This window comes from Drosophila miranda, chromosome XR (genome assembly GCF_003369915.1).
Source record: "Drosophila miranda strain MSH22 chromosome XR, D.miranda_PacBio2.1, whole genome shotgun sequence".
Classification (NCBI taxonomy): Eukaryota; Metazoa; Arthropoda; class Insecta; order Diptera; family Drosophilidae; genus Drosophila; species Drosophila miranda.
The window spans coordinates 20,032,328-20,048,881 of record NC_046674.1 but is presented as its reverse complement, the minus strand read 5'-3'; the positions used below and the strand labels follow the sequence as shown (position 1 = coordinate 20,048,881).

At 50.9% G+C, this 16,554-nt stretch overlaps 2 protein-coding genes across 2 annotated transcripts; one reads left to right on the top strand and one right to left on the bottom strand.

Annotated features, from left to right (window-relative positions):
* Window positions 1-9: 9 nt before the first annotated feature.
* Window positions 10-2,676, top strand: LOC108151030 (ankyrin repeat domain-containing protein 26). The gene is made up of 4 exons (XM_017279389.2): window positions 10-1,438; window positions 1,501-1,662; window positions 1,721-2,058; window positions 2,132-2,676. The coding sequence occupies exons 1-4, from the start codon at window positions 230-232 to the stop codon at window positions 2,529-2,531; spliced, it is 2,109 nt and encodes a 702-aa protein (XP_017134878.1). The 5' UTR covers window positions 10-229; the 3' UTR covers window positions 2,532-2,676.
* Window positions 2,677-2,771: 95 nt separating this feature from the next.
* LOC108151029 lies at window positions 2,772-16,427 on the bottom strand. The gene is made up of 18 exons (XM_017279388.2): window positions 16,248-16,427; window positions 15,284-15,564; window positions 15,134-15,210; window positions 14,893-15,073; window positions 14,704-14,814; window positions 11,985-14,634; window positions 10,506-11,285; window positions 10,005-10,447; window positions 8,963-9,946; window positions 7,322-8,905; window positions 7,090-7,260; window positions 6,299-7,030; window positions 6,105-6,238; window positions 5,291-6,044; window positions 4,731-5,231; window positions 3,768-4,660; window positions 3,241-3,708; window positions 2,772-3,181 (listed from the first exon to the last, which is right to left on the bottom strand). The coding sequence occupies exons 2-18, from the start codon at window positions 15,416-15,418 to the stop codon at window positions 3,061-3,063; spliced, it is 10,719 nt and encodes a 3,572-aa protein (XP_017134877.1). The 5' UTR covers window positions 15,419-15,564; window positions 16,248-16,427; the 3' UTR covers window positions 2,772-3,060.
* Window positions 16,428-16,554: the final 127 nt, after the last annotated feature.

Here is a 16,554-nt window from a genome sequence, read left to right as displayed (position 1 = left end):
GAAAACATAAAAATCGTACGAGCCGTTTAGGAGCAGCCTGCAATGGGTTAATGTGTTTTGGTATTTCTGATTCCTAAGAATAGAATTCGAAAATACCGCTATGCATTTATCGAACAACTAACGTCACCTCCATTGTTTACGCGTCGCCATAGCAGCCAACAAAAAAATTGCGTCTGCTGCAGGTCTGGGCTTTAGGAGCATCTGGGGCTGGTTGGAGAATGTTCAAGGCATGAGTGATACCGATACGGACGACACCGATCTGTTGTTGCTGGTACCGCCCAACTACTACACCCAGACCGCCGAGCGTTTGCTACAAGAAGTCAAAATGGACACAGCCGCGGCAGCGTCAGCAGCAGCGGATGCACTTGTCATGCCACCACCGCCAGTACCCACGACAGCAGCATATCAGTTTCTTCCACCCAGTAAGAAATCGGAACTGAATCAGATAAATGCTCGACTGCAGAACATTGAACTGGATGGCGACGATAAGGGACACTTTGATGTGCCATCCGATATTTCCACAATCTCCACAAACACTGTGCGTACGACGGCGGGCACCAGGCTGCCGAAAGAGTTCCATGGCGTGGTGCATTCCACACCCAAGGGTGGATCGGTGGAACCGCCAAGGCCTCGCCTTAGGGAGGATAACATTCTGCTGGAGATTGACCATTACCTGGATGAAAACAATACGAATCGCTGGCAGCAACAGCCTCACCATCATCAGCACCACAGTGATGAGCACCTGCGAAACTTTCGTGTCGTGCATGACGCACATCCGGCAGCCACTTCCCTGCCTAGCATTCGGATGACATCAACGTCGGCATCCATAGAAGCGGCTAGATTACCGCGCGGTAGTCTCAGTGACAACAACAAGCTCATCAGCTTAAGTGATCTCTGGGGCAAGAGCTGCATGGGGGGTACAGTCATCGCGAACAACACACCCAATCCTCTTCTGTGCAGCCCCTCTCTGAAAGAGGAGCAGCTGCGTCGTCATCATCTAGAGAAAACTGTGCAAACGCTGCAATCACAGCTACTGGAGTATCAGCAGCGCATCTCAGTGGCCATGGAGGTGGATCGTAGCAAAGATGAAGCCCTAAACAGGGCCGAGCAAGCCGCAGCGAATCTCAACTTTGAGGTGCAACAACTCCGAGACGTTCTACACAGGCTGGAGGCAGAACGGAGTGACTCACATGGCAAAATGGAAGCTCTGCAGCATGAGCTGGCTCAGGCAGTCGGCTTGGCCACCAAGTTCCAAGAGAGGCACGAGAAAATGGAGGCAGATCTGGACAGGCACCAGCAAGAAGCCAAAGAATGGGATGAAAAGTTGGAGCAACTGGAAATGCAACTCCATGGCAGTAAGAGAGCCGAGGAGCTATCCCATGCAGAACTAAACAAACTGAGGGACAAATTCGCCAAAGTAGACTATCAGCAGGAGAAGGTAATTTTGGCAAAGAAACCACCAAAACAAACCTTTTAAAAAGTATTTTTCTACATGTTTAGCTTAAAGCACACATAGAGGAGCTGGAGACGGAGAATACCACGCTTAGACATCAGAAGGAAATGCTTCAAGATTATCATCAAAAGCAGAAATCCCGAGCAGATTCTCTGGAAACACAACGAAAGTCAATGCAAGAGACGTTGGCAAATCTAACAGAAGTTGAGGTAGATAGTTCTTCCTTCTATTTCATTAAGAATCAAATAATATTCGATTCTATTACAGACAAACCTTAAGAAAAAGCTAGAGATACAACAGAAATCTATGAAGCAACACTATCAGCAGCAAATGGAGAATGTGGTGGCCAAAAAGATGCAGGAGTTCCAGAATCAACTGGACAAATCCGAGGAGAATCTAAAGAGTGAGGCACGTGACCGGGAGCGCCTGATAGCAGAGCGTGCTGTGAAGCAACTGGAAATGATCAACGAGAAAAATAACCAAGAGCTGAATCTCATTCAGGAGAAGCATGACGAGGAGGTGGAACTCTATCGCCTGCAGCTGGGCAATGCGTCAAAGAAGATCGATGAACTAGAACTCAAGCTGAGTTTCTACAAGAACAAGCGGTACACGTTTGTCTTAAGAAAGACAAAAAAAAAACTGGTATTCATATTTGAACATTTTTTTTTTACATTCCAGCGCTGACATTGCGGAGAAGCTGCATGGTGTAATGGAGGCCCAGTGGCAGCAGGCCTTGGCCATTCTTACCTCCCCAACACAGAATTCTCTGATGCCCGCCAGTGACACGGACAGTGAGTCTCCCGAACTGAATAATGCCCGTGTCTATCCGGAAACCCCAAGGACAAGCAAATCCCAGCGTAGCAACAACACAGAAAAGAACAATTTGGATTCGGTGGGCAAACGGGATCCTCCGTCGCCCATGGACAAATTGGCGGCATATATTGAGCTGCTCCTTAGCAAGTCACCCAGTGATTTTGACAAGCTCGATGAGATCCTGGCCCTAACCGCCAAAAAGGGTTCGAAGCCAAGCAAACGCAATGGATGCGGCAGCAACAAGGCCCCGCCCTGGAAGTGCTGACACCCGGAGTTGCCTTTCAGGACCAAAATTGTATTTAGTAATAGTGTGATTAGCATTTATACATCTCTGTATAACCGATTCAATGTGAATCAGAATTATATATGGTTTGTACTTAAACGGGAAAGTAAATATTTTTTGCAAAATATTATATAGTTTATTTGATAATATCAACAATTTGAAGGCAGCGCAGGCATCAGTATGCGGCTCAAGAAGAACAAAAAATACAAAGTGTCTGTTGCGTATGTTATAAAAGTTTTCGTAAAAAAAATGTATTTTACAGCTCTATGAGACCCTATTATATGTATGTATATGCCTAAGAATCTTAAGTGTTTTTTGATATATTGTATAGACCTTGATGGGATCCAAGTGAAGATTGATTTCCAATTGAAGCACACATTTAATGGATCCACTCAAAATTTCCTTTGATTCAGCAGCTTTTTCAGTATTGTATTTTATGTGTCGTCGTGTCATTGATATGCTTTTGGGTGTTTGATTTGTTTACATACTTCCTCTGTTTTGTTTCCTTTCCTCATTTGTAGACAATTTGTGGAAACTTGGGAGCATTGCCGTAGAGACCCTCGGATTGCCACACCTGGATGTGGGACTCTCGTGTCAGCACCACCAAATGCTGATGTGTCGAATAGCTAATGCTGCAAAATAAAAGTAAATTGTGAACCAATTCATTCCTTTGCTTGCACACCGAACTTACCTTCGTATGGGCGATGTGCCCGTAGTTAGTTCACTCACAAAACTGAGGTTCCAACTGGACCAGAAACGCACAAAGCCGCCCTCCACAGCGGTGGCAATCACATTGACACCCACTCCTTCCTTAATGTACGAGTAACATACGGCCAGGATGCGATCCTCGTGCACCAGATGCTGCACATAGCGGGCATTGACCGAGTGCAGGCGTAGAATGGACTTGCCATTAGGATTGACGTTCACATTGACAAAGTCATCTAGGTTCTCTTCCGTTACCTCGAAACATTCATCGGCTATAGCCAGAGAATTGGGTCTCACTACAGCAGCCTGCGGCTGTGCATCCGCGTTGCCTGTGGACTGCTGGGGCAGCGTATGCACTGTGACAATGTCTCCCAACGTGGGACTAATGGCCACATGCGTAATGGGCGACTGGTGGATCTCCGCCGGACGGGCAATCGTGCGAACATAACTCCAACTGAAAGAAACGAATAATTAGAGGATGGCTAATGAAGATTTGTTGGTGGATAACCCTACTCATTAAGATCCCAGATAACAGCAATCCCATCTCGGCCTGCAGTCACAGCAATCTTAAACTCCACGGACAGGGCTATGCAGGTGATCTCGTCGGTGTGCCGCACCAGTAGGGTGGGACCCAGCCAGGTCAAGTCGGCACCGTCCCGTTGCAAGCCATCGCTGCTAGAGGAATTGCTTGCAGAGTTGACTGATGAAGCCGAATGAGTGGCATGTAGGCCACCGCTCGCCTCCTCTGCTCCAACCAAACCCATGCCCTTGTTGGTCATCTTGCGGAAAGCAGAGTTGTATGACAGGCTAAAGCCTCGCGCATAGCTCTGCCGACTCTTGGCCGTAGCCCGCTGCTGGGTGTCCAAACCGCCGGCACACTTGTACACACTCACCCGCCCGGACTTGTGGCCAAACCAAAGCTGATTGGAGTTCACATCGCAGCCGCAGGCGGTGATGTCATCGAAGGTTCCATTGTGCAGCAGATTCTTGGGCTTCGCTTGAGGTTTGTTCAGCGGCTGGATCCTCACAATGCGATCGTCGTAGCCCCAGGAGATCACGTTATATGTGTCCGGTTCGGCTCCCTGCATGACAGCCGCCCGTCCCGGCAAGGCGTACACCACATTCGTGTTGCTGAAGCTCACCAAATGTTCGGTGCCGGGTATCTTGTGTATGTTCGCCCAGGAGGGAGGCTTCAGCTGGGGCGAACCCACATAGACGCCCCAGCGCAGACCCCGCACCGTGGATACAATGGGCTTGTCCACCAGCGAATAGTCCAGCGCCTTGGTCGATGGATGCGCGGACTTGAATAGCTGCCGGGGCATCTGACCATAGGTCTTTACCATTGTCTTGACCGCCTCCCTTTCAATGGGATCACTGATCTCCGAGTCAAGGAAAACTGCGTAGGTCTGGGAATAGATCGAATATAATTTTTTTAGTTTGATTACTGCATCTGGAGAGCCGCCTATCCCCACTCACCGCTGGATGAAAGACATTGATGGCCTCCACGGCACTCTCCCCGCTCTGTTTGTGGCCATAGATCAAGTCGATCCAATGATGCAACTGATTCCTGACCAGTTCCGACTCCAACGCCTGTCGATGTATGAGAACAAACAGTCTAGAGTCCCGCTGACACCAAGGTGGCAGTGAAACATCCTCCACCCGTTCGCCATTTTGTCGACACCCAAAATTGAAGCGCTCAAAGTTCTCAAACATCTCTGGCAGGCAAAAGAACTCTGGTATGAGCTCCTTCACATCCGTGGGACTGTCGCGGCTGGCCAGTAGCCAGGTTGTGTTTAGAGCATGAAATGTGCGATCTGGTAGATCGAAATCATTGTCCTGATAGCGCAGAAAGTAGCTGGTAAAGGGCGGCACACGCACTAGGAAGTGGAGCACTGTTCCAGAGTTGGAATAATGGGAACTGTAGTGGTAGGGCTTGAGGATCAGTGATCCCATGGTGGTATTGGTGCTGTCAATGTACTGAAAATATCCACAATTATATTAAAGCTATTAGCATTCTCCCTACTGCTGATCCTTACCGTGTAATTACTGATATAATGCTTTTCGTTCTCCTCCAGCTGCACTGCAATGGGTCGTTCCAGGCGTCGAAAGTTCTGCGTCTCTCGTAGATCCAAAATCTCCGAGCTGTAGTTGGCCAGTACCCAGGGAAAGACCGGGTACTGCATGAGATCGTTGTAAGTACGTCCGGCAATTTGATTGAGTGTCATTAGATATTCCCAGTTGGTGAGCAGTCCCTCACGCCACTGCTGCGTGATGCCGAGGACTTTTGTTTGATCGGGCGTGGCTACTATTTTATCACAGAATACATCGCGCATTATCTTCCAGTCGTCGGCATTCTGCAGCGAGAAGAACAGGGACTTGTTGGTGTCCAGCAGGATCTCAAAGGCGGTCTCCTGGTGCTGGTACCGCTTCAGCCAGATCTCTGTTATGTTTGCAATATCACAGTTCACATTGAAGTAACGACATCGGTACGTGGCCAGGAAATATAGCTTCAGATCGGTGATGATTATCTCCCCCTCGATCTCACCATCCACGGGAAGGAACTTGGCCGCAAAGTTGTACAGAATTTGAGAGTTTAGCGATATGTTTAGCTGCTGATCATAGCTAGCTATCAGATAGTCCAGCGGGCGCACATAGTTCTCTGAATCCTCGCGCTGTCCCTGCCCCGGGCAATACTCGTTCATGAAAAAGCGTCGATCAATGTCCAAATGGCAGCGACGCAGCCGGGTGTGCACACGCGATGGTCCCTCAGTGTCGTCCAGTTCCCAAGAGCTGGAAAAGAATAGAATTTACATTGGATTGTGATTAAAGGAAAGCCTTGTCTTAGTTTACCATTCAGCTCGCTCTGCACAGTGCCAGGGGGCTCCTTCATGCGTCATCCGACGTATAATCTCCAGCCATTTGGTGTAGGTATAGGTGTCATCGTAGTCCTTCATGTGGCACATCAGCAGCTTGCGTTCAGCGTTCTAGAAGAGAAAAGAATTATAATATTTCAACTGTAAGAAGTCTTCCTCTTTAATTCTCACCTGCAACTCCACCATTCGCCTGGTGGTCACCATCGAGGACTCTACGCAATGCTGCACCAGTGGCTCAAACCGATAGACGGTCTTCTCTAGCAACGTCTTCTGTTTGGCCGCCATGTTGTTGCGACTCTGATCGAGGCGTTCCAATTCGTGAACCAAATTCCATGAGGAATCGTTCTCCTTGATGCCCAACGCATCGCACAGTCGCTGCAGGTTCTCGATGGGCTGCTCCATATCCTCCAGCAAGGAGAGCCAAAGCAGCGCCTTGATCATCTTGCCATCGCAAATGATAGCGCGCTGGAACTCATCTTGCTGCGACCGCCACAGGGCATCCACAATGTAAGAACGCAGATCCCGCGGACGCGACGGCTGCAGTCCCCAGGCAATGAAATTGTTGCACCGCTGATTGCTCGAAATGCCATAGGAGACGAGCAGCTGAAAAAGTGCCAGCTCCTGAGAGCTGGCCACGTAGCTGGAGCCCGTGGTCTGGGTCTGGCCCAAACCCACGGTGAAGAACTGACTGCAGCGATCGATAAGCAGTTCCACGCGTGTCCTTAGCTCTGTGTGGCTGAGCAGGCAGTCCGCCTGAGCGGGTATCCGGAAGCTATTCGGCTCGAACAACTTGGTCAGCCATTCCAGCTGCAGTTGGGCCTGAACGGTGCGAAAGCTGCGTATGATCTGCTGTGGCTGCTTGTCCTGATAGAAGGCCAGCAGATTGAGAATGTCCCAAAGGATCTATCGAAGGGTAATCACTTGTTTTAGAAGATTTCTTTGGTTAATCTTTCGATACTTACATTTATCTGTCCCACCGAGCGCAGGGCACGATCGCCAATATTCACTAACAAATCCACAATGGACTCATCCACATTCGGCGGACCCAAACGCAGGGAGTAGATCTTGTACAAGCCCTTGACAGAGCACTGAAGCAGTCCAGCCTCAATCAGACACAGCTGATCATCGGGGTTCTATTTAAAAGGAATTATTACTAGGATTACAGACGAACTTCCACTGGCAGACCAAACTCACCTGCAAATACAGACGCTGTAGAGCTTTAAACACTTTTTGTGGCTCTGTGCCCGTGGCAATGGCCAGCAAGGACTGCAATCCAAAGCGCTGGCGTATCCTTAAAGGAGCCTCGCAATTGAGCAGATCCGTGAGGCTGCCATGCACACCGCTTATCCATGCCAGACACGCCTCAAACATCGATATGTCGCACCCATGGATGGTTAACTGATTGGCCAAATGCAGGGGATACAGCAGCTTCGAGGCAGCGGCCAGTTCTCCATTGCCCAAACGTTTTGTCAGGACGTGCAGCAGCTGGATGATAGCCTGACGAACGGCACAGCTGCGTTGATTGGCCAGCACCAGGAGCAGCTCCAGCTTCACATAGTGGCGCAAAACCTCATCCACTGCGGAGTCGGGCAGCAGGCAAAGAAAGTCCTTGAGCAGGATGAGCAGACGCTGCTGCAGTCGAATGATCCCCGGCTGATCGTAGAAATCCGTCTTTCGATTGGGCAGCGCTGACATCTGCCCCGAGCTGGGCGTACTGTGGCCCGATGGCTGCCAGATCTTTCCCAGATGCGGATACGGATGTATGCGCCGTCGGGCAATCTTCAGGGGACTCCGTTTGGGGCTGTGTGTGGTGCTCGTTGGATGCCGTCGCTTAAACTTAATGCGCCACCGACTCGCCTCCACAGGACTAAGGAGCCGCAGGGCGGACTTGTTCAGATTCGAGCAGTCGGCCATGTGTTCCAGCTGCTCCTCGAACTCGTTTACGGCACGCCGATAGTCGGATCCGCTGGCATGCAGACGACGCAGTCTCCTGATTCTCTCCGCCCGCTCTGGCTCGAGCTCTGAGGGAGCCGGGACGTGCAATTGCCGCCGCAGCGATGTGGTCACGCGACTCAGATTGGCTGCCACCAGCGAGCGTTCCTTGGCCGGCTGCTGGGACGTGAGCAGAAAGAAAAAGTGCGCACGATCGTGGGTCACATAGCACTCGCTGGGCTTGTGCAGCAACAGCAGCAGCTTCATGATCTCATCGAGCAGTGAGGATGCCGGCGGGGATCCAGCAAACACAGCCAGTATCTGCACGAAGCATTCGGCGGCATACGGCGAGATTTGGACCGGACTGGGTGATTCAATCACATACACCTTGCACAAATTAAGCAGGGCCCCTAGCAAACCAGTCTTCTGCAGCTGCTCCATGTTGAAGTCACGCTGCGGGTGCTTGTCTCGCGTGAGGGCCAAAGTGCAACGGAAGAGCATGTCCAGCACATCCGAGTGGATGGCGCCCGAGCGATGCCAGTCGGAGTAGCGCTGCAGCACGGCAAGCACTAGTCGTGGATACACCAGAGTGGCCATTGTGTTGTCATTGACGTGCAGGGAATCGCCTTTTCGGCTGATCAGCGGCTGGGAGCAGGCATTGTTCATGATGCTGCGCAGCAGCTGCACATCCTTGCAGCATTTCTCCGACTTGATCACGTACCCGATGAGTGCCAGGTAATCCTGTCGGTGGAACTCGGTGTAAAGCTGCGCATCCGAGTGGGCCACCTGCAGCAGTAGATCTAAGGCCAGGGCTTGGGTATTGGCATTTCCACTGAGCTCCACAACCTGCACATAGAAGGTATTACTGTAGAAAATGGCAAGAAAAGGTAGAGTAAGCCTTACCCTCGCAAACAGATACAGCAGCGTTGATAATCCTCCAGTTAGAGCCGTGGCCGATTGCAGTGTTTGCGGCTGATTCTGCAACAGCTCGCCGTAGAGCATGTGTCCATGGGGTTGGCCGTAGCAGGCCATATCCAGCTCTTGGCTGGCATCGTAGCTCATCACCAGATCCGGCTGCTGGGCGGTGTAGACCAGGACTCTGGCCTGCCGTAGCTGCCGCATGCAATCCGCATGCAGTCCAAAGTTCGAGGACAAGAGCTTGCCAAGATTCAAGTGACCATAGTTGGGCTTCCAGTTGGCCACCTGGCACTGCGTAAATTCCGTAAAGTCCGGCCCCATGGCCGTCAGATTGAGAATGAGTGATGGCTCTACCAGGCGCCGCCTGAAGAGGATAAGATTCGACAGAGCATAGCGTGGCAGAGACCCATCTAGGGTGGACCTCGAAGAGGAGCTGCTGCTGGGGCTCCGCGCAGGCTGTCCCTCGCCCAGGGCCAGCATTTGGAACGTGTGCAGCCGCGTTAGCTGCCGGAGATTGGGGAAGGGCAGCTGCATGGTGTGCTGCTCCAAGCCGTCCAGAAAGATGGAGATCTCTAAGGAGTCCGCCTGCTGCTGAAGCCCAAACACCAGATTCATCCACTTGTGTCGTGGCAGACGCAGATGCTGCAGCTGCACCGAGGCGCCCTCGTAGTAGCCGCCCGAGGAATTCGCCGATGCCGCCTGATGTCCATTGAGCAGATGCATCTGGCCAAAGCTGTTGAGCAGAGCCAATTTTGTTTGCTTGAGGGCTTGACGGATCGTTCCCCCATTCGCCGAGGTGTTGGCAGGGACCAAAGATGCCGTGTCTGCGGAGGCCTCCATGGGTTCCTCCACGCGCACGGACGAGAGCTGCTCACTGGGGCGAACCAGCTCGAAGACCAGCTGCATGTTGTGGCTGATGTACACGCTAACCACGGCCTGACTGCTGCCCAGAGAGAGCAAGTGCAGCTTCTAGGAAGGGAAAGGGTTAACAGAGTGGCTAAAAGTAACCAAAAGAACACTATCTTACGGTTAGATCCTCGCCAGAGTAGCGCGTCTCATCGTCGTTGAACTGCATGGAGCTGCGATGTATCTGCTGACCCCTCAGCTCCAGCCAGAGCGACAGTGTCAGGCCCTCTGGCTGCCAGAGGCTCGTCTGCGTCACGGGAAAGATGCAGGCGGCGCGGGTGAACAAAGTGCTCGCCTGGCACTGCTGATGCTGCAGACGCACTCGCTCAATCTGTTCACTGATCAGCGGCTCCGAGGTGATCACAATCTTTCCATCGGTGGTGATGGGAAATTCCAGCTCCATGCAGGGCTGTGCCTTGCGTAGAGTGCCCGCGGAGATGTGGTGCATGTGTCGCATCAGCAGATCCACCGGCGGCTGCCTAGAGGCCAGTATGGAGTAATAGCAATGCAGGACCTCAGGGGTATTCAGATGCGTAATCAATTCTAGTATAGATTGCTGCAGTTCTGGTGGAGTTAGAGGCAGATTTAGATGATTGTTTACATGGGAATGGCCCCTACTTACCCCTCAATCTGGGATCACTGCAGCTTAGGATGGGCGCAAATCCCTTGAGCAGACACAGTGGTCCTCCCAGATAGTCTCGGATCACAAACAACCGATTGGCCAACTGGATAAGACTTTCTGTCCATCCATTGGGCTGCCGCATGCACAGCAGCGAGAGCTCTGCGAGCATCTGAACCACCAACTGACTCAATCCCTGGTGCATTATATGAGTGCGATAGCGGGATGAAGGTTGGAACGGAGTCCACGATTCGTTGGCCGCCATTCCACCGCCTCCATTCAGCTCACACTCGGATTCACTCAAGTCCGCTATCTCGCCATCAGCCTCGTAGCCCTCGTCGGCCGTCAGATAGAATTCGTGCTCGTTCTCGCTCAGCTCCAGCTCGCTGTCGGCGGCACAGCTAAGGGAGGCCCTCGTGGAGAAGTAATCTGCATCGCCCACATTGATCTCACTCGAATTTGGCCGCCGTCGGGGCGTGGGTGGCGTGGCCAAAGAGTTCTTGGCCGGTAGCTTAACCGTTTGCAATCTGGGTAGTTCCACGCTACCACTGTTGAAGGAGCGAGCACGTGGTCGCGGCTGATTGGAGTCCGCCGATGGGCTGCTGACCACGCCCGCCGGCTCGTTGTGGTTGCTCGAGAGTTCGGCAATCTTCAGGAGCGTTTGCAGGGTCTGAATAACAGCATTATCCCGGGCATGCTGCTCCCCATGCTCTGACCAATTGTCGGAGGCATTGCTTAGAATGATGGCCTTCAGCTTTCGCAAATGCTTTTGCATTTTCTCCACTGTAAAAGAGAGAGATTGGTGGCGGGGATTAGTTGTTTGATGATGGATGGATGATAAGGCCGCTTATCTTCCGCTTCAACTAGAGCAAGTCGTCTGCCCTGGACGAGCGCTAAAGCAAAAGTGTTTCGGTCTCTTGTCTGGTTCTATGGAATGTATCTGTCTCTGTATCTGTCTCCGTATCTGTTGTCTGTCGATGTTGTAACCGTGTGTACATAGAGAAATTCAATCTGCCAGCAGCAGATAGATAGATGCTTGTAAGTGCCGCGGATTATGCGAGACAGAGACTGACTAACTAACTAGCGGACTGGACTGACTGGCTTATAATTAACTCTCAGCCGCAACCACAACACATCCCCGACCACAAGGCCCCGTTATTAGCCCGCACGATTGGAGGTGAATGTGTGTGGCGTCCCTTGTTCTTGCTATCGCCTCATGGTCCCGCACTTATAGGGCTTCCCTCTAGCACTCGGCACTCGACTGGCAACGATTGTCACTATATACTAGTGGCAAAAGCATTAGCCGCGGAATGTGTTACGGAACAGGAGGTGTCTGTTCCAACGAGCAACAGATGCCCTTTCCTCTATAGGAAAGAGACTTTGAACACACTTCTCTCTATCGTTTCACATAATGAATATACCCCTGTTCAGGGGTAGGTGGGTGGCTTTACTTATCCAAGCATACAATCGTTAAGCACACACCTTCCTCGTTCTGGAAACCCTTGATGCATATGGCCATCGTTGCCTCGAAGAGTTTGAGCAAGAGTTTCTTGCATTCCCCGTTGGGTTCGTACAGGCAATACAGATCCGCTTCAATGCTGAGATTTTCCTGGGAGTCGGATCTTCCGCTGCCACTGGAGGAGAAGCTGCTGACGCCGCCAAACAGAGAGCCCACAACGTTAAACAGCTTGTTGATTAGGCCATTCGCAGCAATAGATTCTTCTGCCTGAGGACTGGACCGGTCCAATCCGTGGTCGTGGCTGTGGATATCAAAGAGAACAATGCTCTCGTCCGGCTCGCTGGCTTGCTGCAGATGTTGCAAGAACGAGGGTGCGGCCGACGATTCCCGCGAGTAATTATCGATCACTGAGGCGTAGTCCAGCGAAGATTCAGCATAGTCCGAGCTGGCAGCCGTCGTGGTCGACACTGAAAGTGCACTAACGCCGAGCGGCGGCAACTGGTAGACATGCGAAACAAGCGTTTCCAATGAACTTGAGCCGCAGATACCCCCCTGAACAGCAGTGGGTGTGACTGTGGGCGTGGCTGTGGTTGACGTCGCTCCAATTGCGGTTTTCGGCAGCATCAGGAAGCAGCCGAGGGCATTGTGGTTCAGTTTGAGAATGTCGAAAATGTTTTTATCGCCACGCCGCAGCTTCCTCTCCGGCTGCTCCTCCGATGGAGGCTCCATTACATCATCATCTTCATTGTCCAGCATTTCCACGGGTATCGAATAGATTTTGGCAAACTCATTATAAAAAAATTGGCTCGTTTTCAGCAGTTCAAAGTTCAGGGTCCATTGCAGGGCCGTGATGTACAGGATATCCGCCGGCTTGTGTCCCGCAAGCTGTGGTAGAGGATCGGAAGACTCATCCAGCCAGAACTTGCTGCGCGTCTGCTTGGAACACTTTTGGAGGAGAGCCTGAAAGAGCTGCGAGGCTTGATCGCTGCTATTCAGCTGCAGTTGGATCAGTCTTCGACTGAGGGTGATCTGCTCCTGGCTATTCTCCCCAAGGAAAGCGATATTGTCGATGCCCACTTTAATCAGGTCGCATACGCCTCTCTGGAGTTCGGGTATGGCCAACAGATCCTGCATATAGCGTATGTTCTCCTCGTTGTAGAAGGCCTTAACCAGTCGAATGTCACTCAGGTACATCACAAATATGCTAAGGCATTCGTGCAGCGCCCGATAGTTGTCCAGTTTGCTGGGTACCTGCAGGGGCGCCAGCTTTAAGGCGTCCCTTCGCTGTTTGTCCTCACTCTCTCTCCGCTCTTTGTACTGCCGGAAAATAGGGAGTGCCACCTCAGCTAGTATACCCGCAGCCAAGTCGTAGGACAGAAGGTAGGCAATGTGCTTCAGGTGCTTCAGAAACAGCAACATCGATTGGGTGTTTAGCAGTTGTTTGTAGTTCTCCTTGTATACGTTGAGCAGTTCCAGATGGAAGCCAGGAGATTTGAGCTTCTCCTCGCAGCTGGGACACCCCTGGGGCGCACGCTTTACAAATATAGTGTGCAGCACGTTGTAGTGGAGGAATTTGTAGGCGCATTTCTGATATGTGCTCGACAGTCGAGTGGCCAGCTGCAGGCAGGTGGCATAGTTTCTGGCATTGTAGTGGCAGCAACAGCTCCCAGTGCGCAGCAAACTCCTCACACTATGCTCTTGGAGCTCGGAATCCAGGGAGGGCAGCAGCTGGTACAGCTTACATTGGAAGTAACAGCTCAAGGAGCTGCTGCCCAGGCAATGCAATTGACTGCTGCGCTGTCGCTTGTGGCGGTGCTGCTGCTGCTGCTTGGTCAGCGCCGTGGACGTGCTGCTCTCCATGAGGCACTGCTGGTGCTGCTCCTGTCTTGATAGATTGTCCGTCAGACGCAGCAGCATCTTGTAGATGTGCAAAAAGATGGCCGTGGAGGAGGTGGTCGTTTTGGTTGCTGCCGCCTCTTGCAGAACATCAAAGCAAGCATCAAAGTTCCGCACATCGATTTGATTGAGTTCTTTGACCCCATTGTCAACGAGATTGTGCAGTGTGCCAAACATTATGAAGAGCACGCCATGCGCCAGCATGGGACATCTTTGATTGGCCCTCAAAGCATACAGCAGCTGGCTGAAGTTGCTGTTGAAGTCGTGGACATTAGGCTGCTGCTGCTCGTGGACGTAGAAGTTGTTTACGCAATGGGCAATCAGTTGAAGCAACTCGAATTTGATGATCTCATCGTTGTCACGGGGAGAGCAGTCGTCGTCTTCGAGCTCTGCGCTGGCGGAGGCGCATAGATGACCGAGTGCAAAGTTGTGGACTGTCACACTCAGCTGCGACTCTTGCTCGGCATCCACGCAGCGGGTCAGCAATTGGATGAGCAGTAAGGCCAGTTCATCGCTGCTTTTCGAGGCCCTTTTGAAGTCCTCAATGTTTGTGATATTTTTACTGGATATGTGATTCCATAATTGACATTTTTGTGGCGGCTGCTGTTGCTGCTGGCGGCGTGCCGCCACCTTTTTGCTCTGTGAATTGAGGTAGAAGCTGCTAATGAACTGAGCAATGCCGGTGAGCGGCTGCAGCGGCTGATTTGTTTCACTCCATTTGCAATTTGGGAACAGATTGATGCACAGCTGACAGAGGCTCTTCTGTGAAGCAATGTGCTGCAGTAAAAAAATGATTCAATTAGCATACATATGTATAATGTATATTCTGTATACATATGTACTTGCCTTGATATCCACGCGCAATAAGAAGGCCAGCAAATGATGACCCAACTTATCGGTGAGAAATGTTCGCAAGGCGAGAATCTTATTACAATCACTGGGTGTGCTGAGTATAAGCTGAGAGAAAGTGATCAACATTTATGGTCGCAATTGATAGAGGAACACCATTGATAGTGGCTATCGCTGAAAACGAACCTGCGCTAAATTATGCTGCTTACGCAGCTGCTTGATGCACTTATCCTGCTGCTCTGGCTCTGTCTCTGACTCTGGCGCCTGGTCTGGGCTGCTACCCTGCGATCGTTTGGCTTCGCTGATGATTTGATAGACCTGCTCTAGGAGATAGGAGCAAAGCTCCTCTGGCATTAGGTTAAAGTGGCTGCAAAGAAAATAACAAACCATGAGAGGGAACTATAGAGACGGCAGCACATTTATGTACCTATTGAGCCAGGTTTCTTCCAGCGCCCGATCATCCAGGAACTGAAAGTTATACAGCAACAGCCAGAGCCAGTGGTCCTGTCATTGAAGGGAAAACAAACGATAAGAAGAATAATCCATGCTCTTGGCATATCAATGGAGGAGTACAAACCTTGACACTCGCTTCTTCGTGCTCCGCGGCATGTAGATAATGACTCCAGAGTCTGATCAGTGTATCCAGCAGCAACTGGCGGTGTTCCTTCTCCTTTGCCAGCTGCTGCTGCTGCTGCAGCTCCTCTTCGGCCATGGTAAATCACAGATAATGGCAAACGTGCCTCCCAACTGGCTGACGAGTTCTCTCCGCTTCACCAAATCCTCGTGCATCGGGTAACGTTGTGGACGCACTGAGCGTTGAGAACAAACTGAACGGAGGCGATCGAAGGAGAACGCCAGCTGTAATTATTAAAGCGAATCATTAAGCAGTAAAATCTGTGTCTTCTGTATGCGTCTGCCAGAGGAGGAGAAAGAGGCGACGATGCGTGATTATTTGCCCAGAGGCGGCCAGGCCGGTGATGCTGATAATTTGGAGTGGAAACTTTAGTTGTTTAGCTGGTGCTGCTGCAGCGGCTGCAGGAAAACTATTAAGATTGCTATTTATAGAGCGGGGCAGCAGCTTTGCAGTGGCATTGCATTCTGTTGCTAAGCCGGCAAAAGATAGTTGCTTGTATTGTTGGTTGTAGGGGACAGCAGGGCAACTGGTGGGTGGGTGCAATGGCTCTGCCGTTCTAATGCTTCTGCTTCTGGTTCTGCTGCAGCTACAACCGAGTAAACAGCTGGCAATGATGCGTGTCTGTAACGGCCACTGGTTGCGGCGATAAGGGGCAATCTAGAAGCAGTAGGAGACCGCATCGATGCAAGCTAAAATCACTTGATTGATTTCTGCAAGAGAGAAGGTTTTTTCCCGCTGATCCATTCATTCCACTGCATTATCGCCAAAGATACAGCGGTTACAGCCAAAGAGAGGTTCCATTTCTCTACTGCGCAGAACAGAATTATACCTCTCGCTAGTCATAAAATATGAATGGAGTGCATCTAGTATATGGGAAGCACATAAAAAATGAATTTTCATAGCTCACCAGAAAACGAAACGAAAACAAAATAAGAGAAACGAAACAGCAAGAACAAGCTATTTTAGAACGCCATTTTGGTTGGTTCTTTTAGTTTGTTTTATGTGTCTCTTCTTTGACTCTTTCCTTGCGTCCCGCGAGTGCGTTTGTTATTATTTAAACTATATTTGTTATTGTTTTTTACACTTGTTGTTGCTCTTTTCAATGTGTTGGGGGTACGACCAGTGTAACTGACCCTCAGAATATACCGAAATATACTGACTCATTTTCAAAATATACCGTAAATACCCCTCTGAAAAACGAACTAAGCCCACTA

What these genes read in the sequence shown, in the direction of transcription:
- LOC108151029 (XM_017279388.2), bottom strand. Translation starts at nt 15,418, where the DNA reads ATGGCCGAAGAGGAGCTGCAGCAGCAGCAGCAGCTGGCAAAGGAGAAG. An exon ending in ACTCTGGCGAGGATCTAACC is followed by an intron (nt 9,947 to 10,004) that starts GTAAGATAGTGT and finishes TTCCCTTCCTAG; the next exon opens with AAGCTGCACTTGCTCTCTCT. An exon ending in TCAATGTCTTTCATCCAGCG is followed by an intron (nt 4,661 to 4,730) that starts GTGAGTGGGGAT and finishes ATCTATTCCCAG; the next exon opens with ACCTACGCAGTTTTCCTTGA.
- LOC108151030 (XM_017279389.2), top strand. Translation starts at nt 230, where the DNA reads ATGAGTGATACCGATACGGACGACACCGATCTGTTGTTGCTGGTACCG. An exon ending in TAGACTATCAGCAGGAGAAG is followed by an intron (nt 1,439 to 1,500) that starts GTAATTTTGGCA and finishes CTACATGTTTAG; the next exon opens with CTTAAAGCACACATAGAGGA. An exon ending in CAAATCTAACAGAAGTTGAG is followed by an intron (nt 1,663 to 1,720) that starts GTAGATAGTTCT and finishes ATTCTATTACAG; the next exon opens with ACAAACCTTAAGAAAAAGCT.